The 16322-nt window shown below is 47.5% G+C and overlaps 1 protein-coding gene across 1 annotated transcript in view; it reads right to left on the bottom strand.

The window, feature by feature from the left end:
* FBN2 (fibrillin 2) overlaps nt 1-16322 on the bottom strand; it is a 596571-nt gene that overhangs the window by 173861 nt on the left and 406388 nt on the right. Inside the window, exon 31 of the mRNA XM_029619106.1 lies at nt 33-158. Within this exon, the coding sequence (XP_029474966.1) occupies nt 33-158 (126 nt within the window). The remainder of the gene's footprint in view (nt 1-32; nt 159-16322) is intronic.

Below are 16322 nucleotides of genomic sequence, written 5' to 3'. Positions count from 1 at the left end.
ATACATAAGAAAAACAGTTGCTAAAGATATACCTGTGCATCCAGTGGTTCCTTTTTTGACTGAATAGCCCGGCTGACAGTGGCAAATGAAGGATCCCTTGGTGTTTTCACATTCACCAAACATACAGATATTGGAATTCAACTCACATTCATTGACATCTGTGGAGGACAAACAGAAGGATTATGGCTTGAACAGAATAGCCACTTGGTATCCTCTAAAGTGCAGAATCTCAAGCATCGAGAATTTTCGCTTTCACTATAGACTCAGGACTCATTTCTTTGCAAAGCCATAACGCACGGTTTTAACGCTGAGCATCTGATGGAAAATATGTGCATTTTATACCAGTTTTCTAAGTGGACTTATCTGCATAAGTCCGCTTTGAAAATAATCTCACAAAATCAACCCACACAAGTTACACCTGCTAAAATATCCACACAAATTTTCTGTGATAATTTATTCACATGCTTGTTAAAATCTAAAAGTATGCACTTGTCCAAACCTCTCTCCAGTTCCAGCCCCAGGAGCACCTCTGCCGAATCCAGGTAAATTTATGCGTCAAAGGGACATATGCGCATGAGTGCACCCACATATTGGGCAGACAATTCTATAGAAGGGCCATTTCTGCACATAATGCACTGTTTTACCTGCAGAAATGCTTTTGCAAACTTCTCTTGGTTTACACCCATGGAAAAAGCCTTTACAAAACTGCCTGTGCAATGTGCAGTGGCACAATTCCGCACATCTGGGTGCTGAGGGGCAGTGGGGTTTGGAGAAGGGTTTGCATGTACGCACATACTTTTGCATTTTTCTCAAATATGCATGTAATTTTTCCTGAAAATCTCTGTGATGAAATTAGCAGGGGTGATCGTATGCAGATAGTTTGGGCGAGATAATTTTCATAGGAAAAAAAAGGTGCACTTTACATCAATGTAGGCAGTTACACAATTACCCTATAGCATCACTACTCACCTGATGAGCTATTTCTTCTCAGTAATGTTATATTTCCCTCTAAATTATACTTTTAGTTAAATAAACTGCACAAATAAAACAGATGAAAGTATACATGGACACAAAGAGTAAACTGCTCAGTAGGAGAAATCACCTTGAAAGCTTCTGCCAAAAAAATCCTCAGATAGCTTATAATAAATATTAAAATTAGTGAAAGGAACCTGTATAACTTCAATGATGCAAGATCCTACCAGAGATGAGGTGGAGTGTTATTTCTTTGTCAGCACATTAAGAAGATTACATGTTCTCGAGGAGGTCAGAACAGCTCCTGGCCCTTAGAACATAAGAACATAAGATATGCCATACTGGGTCAGACAAATGTTCTATCAAGCTCAGTATCCTCTTTCCAACAGTGGCCAATCCAAGTCCCAAGTACCTGGTAAGTACCCAAACATTAAATAAATCACAAGCTACTATTGCTTATTAATTAATAGCATTTTATGGATTTTTCCTCTAGGAACTTATCCAAACATTTTTTAAACCGAGTTACACTAACTGCCGTAGTGGTTACGGCAGTTAGTGTAACTCGGTTTAAAAAATGTTTGGCAATGAATTCCAGAGCTTAACTATGCGCTGAGGGAAAAAGCCGCATATTTTACTTTCAGAAATTAGTGCCTACCCAAAGGTAGGCGTTAATTTCTCTTGGCTACGGGAAAGTGTACAGAAAAGCAGTAAAAACTGCTTTTCTGTACACCCTCTGACTTAATATCATGGCGATATTAAGTCAGAGGTCCCAAAAGTAAAAAATAATAAAAAATTTAAAAATTTAAAATCAGCCCGCGGCTCGTGGGTTGAAAACCGGATGCTCAATTTTGCCGGCGTCCAGTTTCCAAACCCGTGGCTGTCAGCAGGTCCAAGAACCGATGCCGGCAAAATTGAGCGTTGGCTGTCAAACCCGCTGACAGTCGTCGCTCCTGTCAAAAAGGAGGGGCTAGGGACTCGCTGGTGTCCCTAGCGCCTCCATTTACCGCGGGCCCTAATTAGCATAATTTTATTTACTGTATCGCACGCACAGGTCACTGGCCTGTGCGCGCGCTTGCCCGCTCTCCCGCGTTTCTTTCTGTATCGGCCTGTGAATAAGGGGTAAAGCTAGCACGTCGAAAACGCGCGTCCAACCGCTAAGGGGTAGGGAACGGGGGAAGGCCGCGGGTGTCGGCGCACACAAGTTGCACAATTGTGCACCCCGTTGCGCATGCTGACCCCTAAATTTAAAACATGTGTGCACCTGCGCGAACATGTAAATTGCACGTCCATGTGTGCACGCTGGGTAGCGCATGGACATGGACCCGTGCACGCAACTTTATAAAATCTTCCCCATAGTGAATACACTACTATATTTTAAGGACCCTAATTGTACTCATTCCTACTCCCATAGCAACCTAAAACTTAAGTAGGAATTGAACAAATTGAAGATGAAGGCAGCAGTCCAACAGCATGTGGGAGGCCTCCCAGTCTTTTGCATCAAGTGTCACATGTATGATTTTTACCCGCCGGTGAGAAGTTGTACGTGAGCATCCCATGCAAAGAGCTCCTGTCTCTCAGAGAATGAGTCTGATCTCTGGAGGCTAGAGTGGCAGACCTGGAGGAGCTGAGGCAAACAAAGGTATATAGATGAGACCTTCAGAGACATAGTAGCCAAGTCCCAACTCCAGACTGCCAGCCCTGGTGCTGCCTTGGAGGAGGAAGTTCTTATGATTGGAGAACATCAACCTGGTGCAGCAGTAAATGATCCTGTAGCAAAGAACTGCTCTTTTGGTGGTGCATTGTCTTCTTACACTGAGGATGTGTCTCCCAGGGCTACTGCCCAGGAGGGAAGGGTTAGGTCGGCTGACATTGTTGGTGATTCGATTATTAGGAATATAGACAGCTGGGTGGCTGGTGGGTGTGAGAATCGCCTGGTAACATGCCTACCTGGTGCGAAGGTGGCGGACCTCATGCATCACCTACATAGGATTTTAAACAGTGTTGGGGAGGAGCCGGCTGTCATGGTACTTATGGGCTATGGGCACCAACGACATAGGAAAATATGTGAGGGAGGTTCTGGAAGCAGGAGATTGCTCCTGGGACCCCCGCTGGACCACCAGGGAATTTTGGCAAGTTTTTGGGGGGGTTGTAATTAATTAAATTTGAAGGGTTGGGGTGGGTTTGGGTTTTTTGTTTCGTGGCAGCCGAAAAAAATCAGCCCAAACTGTGGGAAAATGACATTTCTTGTGGCGGGCCGATAACGAAGGCCGAACCGAAAGGTTTGGCCGAATCACATCTCTAGTGTATAGCAGTAAATGATTATCAATGGGCACCCAAACAATTGTAGAAGGATCTTTACTATACTAAATAGAACCTCAAAAATAGAACCTTCATGATAGATGTAACAACTCTTTCAAAAAGATCTTAAATCCTCGTGAAACGAATGAAAAGAATTTTATACAATATTACTAGGCAAAAAAATTTTTTTTGGAAGGAAAGGAATGTTTCATATACAAGATCATAAATCCCCAACCGGGGTAATATGACTATAAAGTGTAATCATAAACATCCCTCCTCCGACCAATGTGTGCAATGTGTGTACTAAACAATATTGTGGTCAAAACAGCTTTTTGTTGAAGAACTTATTTTTAAGCGATTTTTGTATATAATAATCTAGAAAACTTTTTGCTCTATAAAAAATGGTGCAAAAATGCACTCAAGTGTTCAAGTAATGCAAAGTGTTATCAAATGAACACTCCTCGCAGCCTTGATGACTGATCCCAAACAAAGGGTATGAAGCTTGAAAAGCCGCTGATGGACGCGACCCAAGGAGGCTTAACCGGCAGTCTCTTATGGCTTACAACAAAAGCTCATGCAACACCCCGACTTATCTGATGGTTTGATGGGTCACCCGACGTAGCCACGTTTCAGGTCTGCACTGAGACCTTTCATCAGGGAGTTAATCCTCTTCCGATGTCTTGTCGGTCAGTGTTGGGCCATTGCCTGCTAGGTTCCAAGTGTAGGTCTTACGACTCTGTCCAAGGCTGAGAACGCTGTAAGCTAACGGAAGCGTCCATTTAAACGTGGTGTGGAGCTAGCTGTGCAACCAATCTCCATCGAGCACTGAACATATGACGTATACAGCGAACCACGAATCAAAAAGATGGAAACAAGCTCTATTCAAAGCGCAAACATTTAAATCTCAAAGATCACAAAATTGAATTCCAATCTAATAATTCATTTAACCCTGTTGGTGCTTGTGATTGCAAAGTGAAGATCCAGAAGGCTTCTCGTTTGTTTAAAGAACGAGACCGATCGCCACCACGGGAAGGCAATCGGACTTGGTCTAAGATAGTCCATTTCAAGTCTCCAAAAGTGTGGTTTTTCTGAATGCAGTGTGAAACGATGGGTGCAGTTAAAGTAGCAGTATGTAATTTAGACTTGTGTTCATTTAAACGAATTCGAATTTTCCTGACAGTCCGACCGATGTATACCTTCGGACAGGTACATACAATGGCGTATACCACATGATCAGATTCACATGTGGTATGTGTCTTACGATATATCTTGGAATCCCCCGGGTGCGATTGATTCACATGTGGTATGTGTCTGAGCATTTAATGGGTCCAGATATGTCCATCGTTCACCTCAAATCATATTGGAATCCCCCGGGTGCGATTGATCCCCACGTTAAAACCTTTGAACAGTTGGTTTTACGTGATATGATTACTTATGAAAATCAAGATCATCATTGGCAACATAATCTTTCATTCCCTTTGAGGTCTGCTTTACAATCTCTCGCTAAGAATTCAGACCTTATCATTAAGCCAGCAGATAAGGGGGGTGGGGTGGTTTTACAGGACAAATCGGTGTACAACCAAGTGATGCTTCATCATTTGAATAATCCTCAGTATTATAAAAAGTTGACTAATGATCCTACTATTGGATTGTCTCAAGTTCTTCAAGGCATAATCGACAATACTACATGCTTTACTGATAAAGAGAAGAGGTTTTTGATTGTTGAACATCCACGGCTTCCTGTAATATACTCTCTCCCTAAAATTCATAAAGATCTTCTAAATCCCCCAATACGCCCGATTGTTTCGTTAAATGATTCGGTACTGGAAGCCCCTGCGGTATTATTGGACAAATTATTACAACCTTATGCGATATCATCGGATTCATACATCAAAGATACCATTCATTTACTACAGAAATTGCAAAGTATCACTTTGGACGACCAGGTACAATATTTATTGGTTACCATGGATATTAGTGCTTTGTACACTAATATCCCTCAGTTACAAGCATTTCAAGTGATTGAAAGGATTATTAGTTTCTTACCTGATAATTTTCGTTCCTGTAGTACCAAGGATCAGTCCAGGACACCTGGGTTGTGACTCCGCACCAGTAGATGGAGACAGAGCAAAACTTGTGGGCGGAGCCATATATGCTCCTGTGTCAGTCACAGCCCCTCAGTCATACGTAATGTCAAAGTAGAAAATTCCATAAGGCAACCATAGCGAACCATACAAACTTGCTATTTAAACGGAAATAATTCCGACACCCCCATAAGAACCAGACTCCCCAACCGGGAGAGCGAATAACCAAGGGGTCAGCTTACTGAAAACCTCGATGAGCGGACTCCCCGTTACTTTAACGTAGCACTGCGGGCGGGATCCTGGACTGATCCTTGGTACTACAGGAACGAAAATTATCAGGTAAGAAACTAATTTTCCTTTCCCTGTATGTACCAGGATCAGTCCAGGACACCTGGGATGTACCAGAGCCAACTTACCGAGGGTGGGAAGCAGAGAGTCCCGCTCGGAGTACCCCCTCTTCAAACCCCCCAGAATCAGTAGCCTGCATATGCAATCGGCAATGCCTAATGAAAGTGAGTAACGATTTCCAGGTGGCCGCCCTGCAAATCTCTTGAGGTGACACCTGAGAAGAGTTCACCCAAGACGCGGCGTGGGGACGCGTCGAGTGAGCCCTGAGAACCACTGGAACCGGTTTTCCCCCTAATAGATATGCTGAGCCAATGGCCTCCTGGAGCCAATGGACGAGCGACATCCGGGAAGCTGCGACACCTTTCGCTGAACCTGAAAACAGAACAAAAAAGGTGACCCGTCACCCGGAAAGAATTGGGGACCTCCAGATAGCGCAGGAGAGACCACCGCACATCCAGCTTCCGCAAACTTTCAGTTTCGGGTCTGAGGACCCCCGTACCGCAAAAGCGGGAAGCGCAATAGACTGATTCAGATGAAACGCCGCCACGACTTTGGCAAGAAGGAAGGGACCCTTCGCAAGGAGACCCCAGAATCGGAAATACACAAAAACAAAACGGCTCCCGACAGGAAAATGCCTGCAACTCCAAAACTCGCCGTGCCGAGAGGATCGCGACCAGGGACACAGTCTTCAACGTGAGATCCTCAAGAGTCGACCGCCTCAAAGGTGCGAACGGCGCCGAGCACAGAGTAGAGAGAACCCAAAGAGGTTCCAGGACGGACAAGGATGACGTAAGGGAGGACGGAGGAGCTGGGAGGTTCCGCGAACCTTTTCCCCCGCAAACAACCAAGTGCCGCCACCTGGACTCGCAGAGAACTGCACACTAAACCCTTGGCAAGGCCAGCCCGGAGGAACGTTAGGATATTGGAAACGGAGGCGGAGGTAGGATCCACCCCGCACTCTACGCACCGATCCTCAAAAACACCCAGACTCGGACATACGCCAATGACGTGGAACACCTCCTGGACCTCAACAGCGTGGCTACCACCGCAGCTGAGTAACCCTTACTCTTCAACCGATTCCGCTCACAAACCACGCCGCGAGACAAAAGTGATCCATATCCTCCCAACAGACGGGGCCCTGACGGAGGAGCCCCGCAATCCCCTGGAGACGGAGGGGGGCTTCCACCGACAACTGCATGGGGTCCGCGAACCACGGACGCCGCAACCACTCCGGTGCTACCATGACCATGTTGGACGGGTGCAACTCTATGCGCCGAAGAAGTGTGCCTATCATCGGCCCCGGGGAAAACACCCACAGCAACAGAACCGTTGGCCCAGGAAGAACTAACGCATCGACACCCTCGGCTCTTCTCACTTGACGTCGGCTGTAAAATAGTGGGGCCTCCGCGTTGTGGTAAGCGGCCATCAGATTCATAAGGGGCATCCCCCACTTCTCGCAGATGAGAAGAAAGGCGTCGTCTGCCAGCTCCCACTCTCCGGGGTCCAGGTGATGACGACTGAGAAAATCCGCCTGGATGCTGTCGACTCCGGCAATGTGAGACGCTGCGACGTTGCTGAAATGTTGCTCGGCCCAACTCATCAAGAACTGAGCCACCTCCGTCACCAGTGGGCTTCTTGTCCCTCCTTGGCGATTGATGTATGCCACGGTGGTCGCATTGTCCGACAACACTCGGACCGCCTGTCCCCGAACCAACGGCAGACAGGACGGCAGCGCCAGGCGAGCCGCTCTGGTCTCTAGCCGGTTGATGGACCATTGCGCTTGCGTCACTGACCACCGGCCTTGTGCGGACTTGCCTAGGCAACCCGCTCCCCAGCCGGAAAAACTGGAATCCGTGGCCACCACCGTGCAGCTGGGAACTAGCAGGGACACACCGCAGGCGAAATGATGTGACTTCAGTCACCAGGACAGGCTGGATCTCGCGTGAGACGTGAGAAGAAGTGGCAGATGAAACTCCTCGGAAAACCGGGTTCCAGCGGGATAGCAACGAGGACTGGCAGTCGTAGAGACAATAACCGCCTCACCCGAGACTGAAGCTTGCATATCCGGTCCTGGGCCAGGAACTCCTTGCCCTGTTTTGTGTCGAATAAAGCTCCAAGGTATTCCAAGAACTGGGGGGTACCAGTCGACCCTTGCTGAAGTTGACGACCCAAGCCAGCGACTGCCAGAGCTGTAAGACCCTGGTCCCTGCCAGACGGCACTGGGTCTCGGACTTGGCTCCAAACAACCAATCGTCCAAATAGGGATGAGCCAGGAACCTTCCCGGCGGAGCTGCGCTGCCACCACCACCATCACCTTTGTGACGGTCCGAGGGGCCGTAGCAAGACCAAGCGGAGGCGCCCGGAACTGGTAATGCTTTCCCATAATGCAGAACCTGAGAAAACGGTGGAACGACTGCTGGATACAGACATGGAGGCACGCTTCTGTAAGCTCCAGAGAGGCCAGGAATGCACCTGGACGTACCGAGGCAATCAGCGATCGAATCGCCGTCATTTGAAGTGAGGAACGCGAAGACATTGGTTTACGCCCTTCAGATCCAAGATAGGCCTTGACATGCCTTCTTTCTTTGGCACGATGAAATAAACGAAGTAACAGCCCTTGCCTTGCTGACCGGGAGGTACGGAGGCAATAGCCCCCCAGGCTCCCCAAGCGTCGAAGGGTTCCTAGCACTGCTGCCCTCTTCTCCAGACACTTGCAGGGCGAGACCAGGAACTTGTCGGATGGAGTTCGAGCAAAATCTAACGCGGAGCCGTGTCGTATCACGTCGAGGACCCACTGATCCGTCGTTACCTTGGCCCATTCCCCGAAGACTACCGTCAACCTCGCCCCGATGTTTGGAACAACGGCTTGAGGTTGAAGCGAGGGATGGGCCGGCCGTACCTTATGGCGAAGCTTATTGCGAAGCCTTGGGCCCCGTTCCTGACGGGGTCCCTCCTTGTCTACCGAACCGATTCCCCCGAAAGGACTGCGGCCACTGAGAGGAGCGAGAGAAGACTGACCTGTAGGAAGACCCTGCAGACCTCTGAGGACGCGACCTACCGTTTCCCCGAAAACGGGACCGACCAGTGAATAAGGACCGAGCTCTGGACCTGTCCTCAGGCAACCTAAGCCCTGTGCTCCCCAAGAGACAGCATCAAATCATCCACCTCCTTGCCGAACAACAGCTTGCCCTTGAACGGCAGCTCATCCGCCGCCCAAGTGCGCGGCCACAAAAAAACGGCACGCCGAGACGGAAGGCACCATGGCTCGCACCGATGTGCGAAGAAGATCATGTAAAGTCTCCGCTCCGTACGCGATTGCCGCCTCCAAACGATCCGTCTGTGATGACTCCTCTGCAGACCGATTCGCGTTGGCCTGAAGAACCGGAGCCCAGCGCAGACTGGCCCACATAACGAAGTTGGTAGAGATGGCGGGCTGGACCCCCAAAGCTGAGACCTCAAATCTCTTTGAGCTGCACCTCCAGCTTCCTGTCCTGTATGTCTCGGAGAGCAGTAGCCCCCCCATGACCGGGATCGTCGACCTCTTCGTCACCGCGGGGACTGCCGCATCCACCTTCGGGAACCGCAGTAGATCTAAAGCATCTTCAGGGAGCAGATAGAGCCTATCCCTAGCCTTACTGATCTTGAGGCCGAACTCCGGTGTATCCCATTCCCGAAACAGGATATCCGTAGACGAAAATGAAAAGGAAATGCCATTGCTGGGCCCGTGAAACCCCACAGTACCGGGTCCAAGTGGGCTTCCTGTCGGGCTACCACCGGCGGCGCAGCTATCCCCAGCTCTTGGAGAATGGCCGGAATAAGTGGGGACAGTTTTTCCCTGCGAAACGACGGACCACCTTAGGGTTGTCCCCTTCCACGGCCTGCGCCCCTTGCCCGCGGAGGGCTGAGTGGGAACATCGCCTGTCGGCCCTTGGGACCCCGACGGAGGCTCTTCCGAGTAATCCTCATCCTCCTCTGAAATGGAGTCGCTGTCAGAGTCCTGCGGGACCCCCCTGAGAGGCCGCTTCCCTTTGGGTGGAGCGTGGGGCAAATCCGTGGGGCCCTTGGACCCCTCCTGCGGAAGACCGGACCGAGACGCTCCCCTGGACGCTTCTGGATGACTGCGCTTGCGGCTTTTATAGTGGAGAAGTTTGCGCAACCGCAGTGCAAAAAACCTCAGAAAACTGCCCGGAGCCCGACAAACTCATCGCACTAGCAGCCTCAGGGGACCCGTTCCCCCCGAGACATCCCCTCCCCGCTGGCCCCCGCTCCGGGAAAAAACGCGGGAAGAGGGCCGACATCCCCTGCCGGCTCCCGCGCGATTTCGCAGGCGGAGCCTAAAATGGCCGACACTCCCGCTCTGGGCGGGAAGCTCTGGAGGCTTGACTGCTGCTGCGCTGCCGCGCGGCGGCGAACAAACGGGCCGCAAACAGCTGCTCCGCGGCGCCCCAGAGGGACCTACACCTCCCGGGATGCAAGAGGAACATGGGTCCTCCCTAGAAAGGCGCGCGCGCGCGTCGAGCCGCAGGCCCGACAAATCGATCCCCAAGGCATTCGTGCGATCGCGGCGCGAGAAGAAAGCAAAATACAATTAAAATTAAAATTTACCCCCCCGGCAATCGGCGACCCCACCCCGAGGTACCCCGAGACAGAGCCGAACGTAACGGAGAGCCGGCGGGACGCAACTGTAAAAGAAAACTTTTTTTTTTTTTTTTCCAAACCTGTCGCTGTCCTCGGTCCTGGGGCCCTGCTCCAGCGGGGGTGAGTGAACCGGGCTCCCCGGTGTCACCCCCGACGCTGCCACTGGAAAAGCCGGGTCCTCAACCCTGGCAGCGGCCTCAACCGGGGGGGGGTAGTCCCCTCAGGACCTCTCAACCCCCCTGGGAGGCAGGGCGGACGGGACATCCTCACAGGAAATTTAAGAAAAATTAAGAAAAAATAAGAAAATACTTTTAAGAAACAAAAGACTGGAACTATAGCAACCAGCACTGACTAAAAAACACAGAAAAAAACTCAACCCTGACTAACAACCAGTACCAGGGCAGGCAGAGGCTGTGACTGCACCTGCACCATCTACTGGAGACAGAGTAAGACTGAGGGGCTGTGACTGACACAGGAGCATATATGGCTCCGCCCACAAGTTTTGCTCTGTCTCCATCTACTGGTGCGGAGTCACAACCCAGGTGTCCTGGACTGATCCTGGTACGTACAGGGAACAATGTTTATCACAAAGGTTGTCACATCAAAGAATTCCCAACTCTGTTATACTGCAATTGCTAGAAGTGGTGTTATACAACAATTATTTCATGTACGATCATCAATTGTTTGCTCAAATTCATGGGATCCCTATGGGCTCACCATTAGCCCCAACCACTGCTAACATCTATGTAGCCCATTTTGAACACAACGTGGTGCATGCGTCTGACTGGTGGCGTGATGTGGTGATATGGGTCCGGTATATTGACAACATCTTTTTAGTGTGGAAAAATTCTGAAGAGAATTTAGCATTGTTCTTTGAGTGGTTAAATCAGCAAGACGCTAATTTACAGTTCACCAAACAGCAGTCATTCACTCAAGTACCATTCCTTGATGTTTTAGTGGGTTTGAAAGATGGTCAATTTACAACTACAGTATACCGTAAACCAACGGATAAGAACAATCTTTTAAAGTTCCATAGTCACCACCCGCCATCATTTAAGCGTGGCTTACATGTTAGTCAGTTCTTCAGAATCAAACGGATCTGTTCTGATCAACATCAATTTGAACTTCAATCACAGATTCTTAGCAATAGATTCTTGGAACGCAGTTACCCTAAATCGGTAATAAAACGTGCATATAAACGGGCAAAGTTTTCTGATCGATCGTCATTGTTATCCTACAAGCCTCGCAAACAAGACCCCGGTCTGGTTTGTGTGTTAAAGCATTCAGTGGCCACTTCGGCTATAGCTGCTTCTATCCGGACACATTGGCCAGTTTTGGCGCTTCACGAAGTTTTCAAAGATTCTCCATTGATTGTTACTACACGTGGTAAGAACATTCGTGATACTCTGATACATGCAACAATAGACGGCAGTAGTCGTGAACAAGGTGGCAGTCATAATCAATGTGGTCATTGTGCTCATTGTGAATTGAGTATGAACGGAGATACATGGACTGATCCTGTTTCAGGTTAAAAAGTGTATCGTAAGACACATACCACATGTGAATCTGATCATGTGGTATACGCCATTGTATGTACCTGTCCGAAGGTATACATCGGTCGGACTGTCAGGAAAATTCGAATTCGTTTAAATGAACACAAGTCTAAATTACATACTGCTACTTTAACTGCACCCATCGTTTCACACTGCATTCAGAAAAACCACACTTTTGGAGACTTGAAATGGACTATCTTAGACCAAGTCCGATTGCCTTCCCATGGTGGCGATCGGTCTCGTTCTTTAAACAAACGAGAAGCCTTCTGGATCTTCACTTTGCAATCACAAGCACCAACAGGGTTAAATGAATTATTAGATTGGAATTCAATTTTGTGATCTTTGAGATTTAAATGTTTGCGCTTTGAATAGAGCTTGTTTCCATCTTTTTGATCCGCGGTTCGCTGTATACGTCATATGTTCAGTGCTCGATGGAGATTGGTTGCACAGCTAGCTCCACACCACGTTTAAATGGACGCTTCCGTTAGCTTACAGCGTTCTCAGCCTTGGACAGAGTCGTAAGACCTACACTTGGAACCTAGCAGGCAATGGCCCAACACTGACCGACGAGACATCGGAAGAGGATTAACTCCCTGATGAAAGGTCTCAGTGCAGACCTGAAACGTGGCTACGTCGGGTGACCCATCAAACCATCAGATAAGTCGGGGTGTTGCATGAGCTTTTGTTGTAAGCCATAAGAGACTGCCGGTTAAACCTCCTTGGGTCGCGTCCATCAGCAGCTTTTCAAGCTTCATACCCTTTGTTTGGGATCAGTCATCAAGGCTGCGAGGAGTGTTCATTTGATAACACTTTGCATTACTTGAACACTTGAGTGCATTTTTGCACCATTTTTTATAGAGCAAAAATTTTTCTAGATTATTATATACAAAAATCGCTTAAAAATAAGTTCTTCAACAAAAAGCTGTTTTGACCACAATATTGTTTAGTACACACATTGCACACATTGGTCGGAGGAGGGATGTTTATGATTACACTTTATAGTCATATTACCCCGGTTGGGGATTTATGATCTTGTATATGAAACATTCCTTTCCTTCCAAAAAAAATTTTTTTGCCTAGTAATATTGTATAAAATTCTTTTCATTCGTTTCACGAGGATTTAAGATCTTTTTGAAAGAGTTGTTACATCTATCATGAAGGTTCTATTTAGCAGTAAATGATGACATAGACTTAATTGGCATCTCAGAGACATGGTGGAAAGAGGATAACAAATGGGATAGTGCAATACCAGGGTACAAATTATATCGCAATGTCAGAGAGGAGCATCTTGGTGGCGGGGTGGAACTTTATTTCCGGGATGGCATAGAGTCCAACAGGATAAAGATCCTGCATGCATAATCAAATCTTTATGGATAGAAATCTCTTGAGTAGTGGGGAAGAGTATAGTGATAGGTGTATACTACCGTCCACCTGGCCAAGATGGTGAGACGGACAGTGAAATGCTAAGAGAAATTAGGGAAGCTAACCAAACTGATAGTGCAGTAACAATGGGAATGTTGTGCCCGTCGGTCGCAGACGGCTGCAACCTTTTCTGCTCACCTCATTTTTGCCCTGTAGCTCCGATTCTGGCAAGGATGGCCACCTCTGCCTCTGCACACCAACCTCCCTCGTGTTCCCGGGATGGTGTGGGCGATCCCGGTCGCCATCTTGAATCTGGTGTAACTTAGGGCATGCACGCGCGCACTTGCCTCCGTCTTATCCACGTCATGTCGGGAACCTCAGGGGCGTCCCCTCCGCATGACGTCACTGCCTACGTGTACTTAAGCCTACCAGCCCTTCCTACCTACGAGTTAGCAAGGATTCCATCTTGCTCAATTCCTTTCCTCAGAGATGCTTCGCCTCGCTGTTCCTGCATTCCAGATTGAGTGACTCAGGTACCCGCTCCTCAGGGGCCTTGCTGTACTCAGACTCAGGGCTATCTGCTCCTCGGAGAGCCTTCTCTGTGAGTCTCACCAACTTAGTGAGTACCTCTCGCTATTTCTACGGACGACCCTTCAGTGTTCCTGCTCTGGGTCTCTGCTGTTGCTACAACGATATCTCTACTGCTACACCACGGAGTGAGTACTAGACTTGATCTTCAACTCTGCTTCTCTCTTGCTGTTCGGATCCTCGGGTTACCCCGCTCTGCGGACCACTACCGGATCGACGCTGTCTTTTGCCTGCTGCCTACATCTATCTCCTGCCTACCCCGCGCTGCGGACTACTACTGGAGCTATCACGCACAAGAACTACCAAGAAGCAAGTATTTCCTGGGTTACCCCACTCTGTGGACCTCTACCGGAGAATCCATCTCAGGTCGTCTTACTCAAGGACTGAGTTTACAAACCCGCTCCTCAGGTTCTCACTGCTGAGACCTCGCCTGTCATGGAGTCTCCACAGGGCTCCTCCCTGTGGGTGGAGTCAGCTCGCTCCACGACCCAAGGGCCCACAAACCAAGTTCAAGTATAACAGGGATATTTCAATTACTCCATTTTTGACTGAGTAAGTAAAATATCAGGACTTGCTAGAGAGATAAAGCTCTTGAATAGAATATATGACAGTTTTATAGAGCAACTGGTTCAGGAACCGATGAGAGAGGGAGCAATTTTAGATCTAATTCTTAGTGGAAAGCAGAATTTGGTGAGAAAGGTAACGATGGTGGGGCCAATTGGCAATAGTGAACCTAATATGATCAAATTTGAATCAATGACTAGAAGGGGGATAGTAAGTAAATCTTGGCTCCAGCGCAAATCTTTCAAAAGGGAAACTTTGATAAAATAAGAAAAATAGTTAAAAAAAACAAAACTGAAAGATGCAGTTACAAAGGTAAAAAGTGTGCAACAAGCATGGGCATTGTTAAAAAATACCATCCTAGAAGCACAGTCTGTTCCAGATAAGGTTTTCATGAGTGATGATTCAGATGAACTGAACCAAATCACGGTGAACCTGGAAGATGTGGTAGGCCTGATCGACAAACTGAAGAGTAGTAAATCACCTGGATCAGGTGGTATGCACCCCAGGGTTCTGAAAGTACTAAAAAATGAAAATTTCAGACCTATTTCAATTAATTTGTAACCTATCATTAAAATCATCCAATGTACCAGAAGATTTGAAGATGGCCAATGTAACCTCAATATTTAAAAAGGGATCCAGGGGTATTCTGGGAAACTAGAGACCAGTGAGCCTGACTTCAGTGCTGGGAAAAATTGTGGAAACTGTTATAAAGACTAAAATCACAAAATATTTAGATAGAGATGGTTTGACGGGACACAGCCAGCATGGATTTACCCAAGGGAATCCTTGCCTGACAAATTTCCTACATTTTATATACTTTCTAATATGTTAATCTATTACTTTCCAATTCTACTACATACTGTCTGAAATAACTAGATTTACATCATATGCCTATTTTCTTTGTGCACATTTGCTATAGTGCATTCTATTTTTAAAAAGCATTATTTGAAATAATATTTCAGTGACCATCACAAAGGCACTGTGGCAGTGCACATAAGCCTGCCCTACACCTTGGGGAGGATGGGATTAGGAGTACTGCAGGGGGAAGGGGTTACAGAGTATAGAGATATAAAATTAAAGTTACTTTAGTCACTTTAAACTATAGCCTTTCCAAAGTGGGTTGGATGGTTTGAAGCAGTTATTCCTTGGGCCATCTTTACTTAACATTTGTGGTTATATTGATTTAAATATGTTCACATTTCATGTTATTTCCAAATATGGTTGATATTGTAAAGGCAGGGTTCTATGGGTTTCATTGCTTTTTATCTGCAATTTTACATTTTGTGTTTTAATTCTCTGAGGGAATCTGACCTACTGGTTAGAACTAAACAGTATAGAGTACAGGAATGCACCATTTTGCCACAGTGCCCACACTGGAGGCTGTTACAATGGTTGCCTGCATATTATCCAGTGACCCCTGAGGTCTGTGTGGCATTTTGTTTAGGAGTCTGATTTTTGTAGTCCCCCTGTTCTTTGTCAATATTGGCTCAACCCCTGTGCTGAATGAAAAAGAGACCAATTTCTTGGCCATTTCCAGAGGCTAGCGACAGTGGTCTCAGTGATTTTGCATTGATGTTTATTAGAAGGAGGTTTATTTCACTCTTCCTGCTCAAGAGAGAGAAATGGGGAAGATAGGGTCATTTTCCATTTGCAATAATTTTGAATCTTTTAGACCGAAAGATCCTTCTGCTATTTAAGGCCTGTGAAGAAAAGGATTGGATGCCGACTGGAATCCAGAGCGGGAAGGAGAGAGTAGGAATCTGGAGCCCTATAATGGAGTTTCAGCCAGGAGAACAAGTAAGGAGAATTTTGGAGAAGGAAGGGCCAAACAGTGGACTCCAGGCATTGTGCAGGAGAAACCCTTAAGGGATAGGACAAGGTAGAAAGAAAGGGAGAAGGAGTGGAACTATATATA

The sequence above is a fragment of the Rhinatrema bivittatum genome, chromosome 1 (genome assembly GCF_901001135.1).
Source record: "Rhinatrema bivittatum chromosome 1, aRhiBiv1.1, whole genome shotgun sequence".
NCBI classification, from domain to species: domain Eukaryota; kingdom Metazoa; phylum Chordata; class Amphibia; order Gymnophiona; family Rhinatrematidae; genus Rhinatrema; species Rhinatrema bivittatum.
Note: the sequence above shows the minus strand (reverse complement) of the source record. Positions and strands in the feature narration are given on the sequence as shown.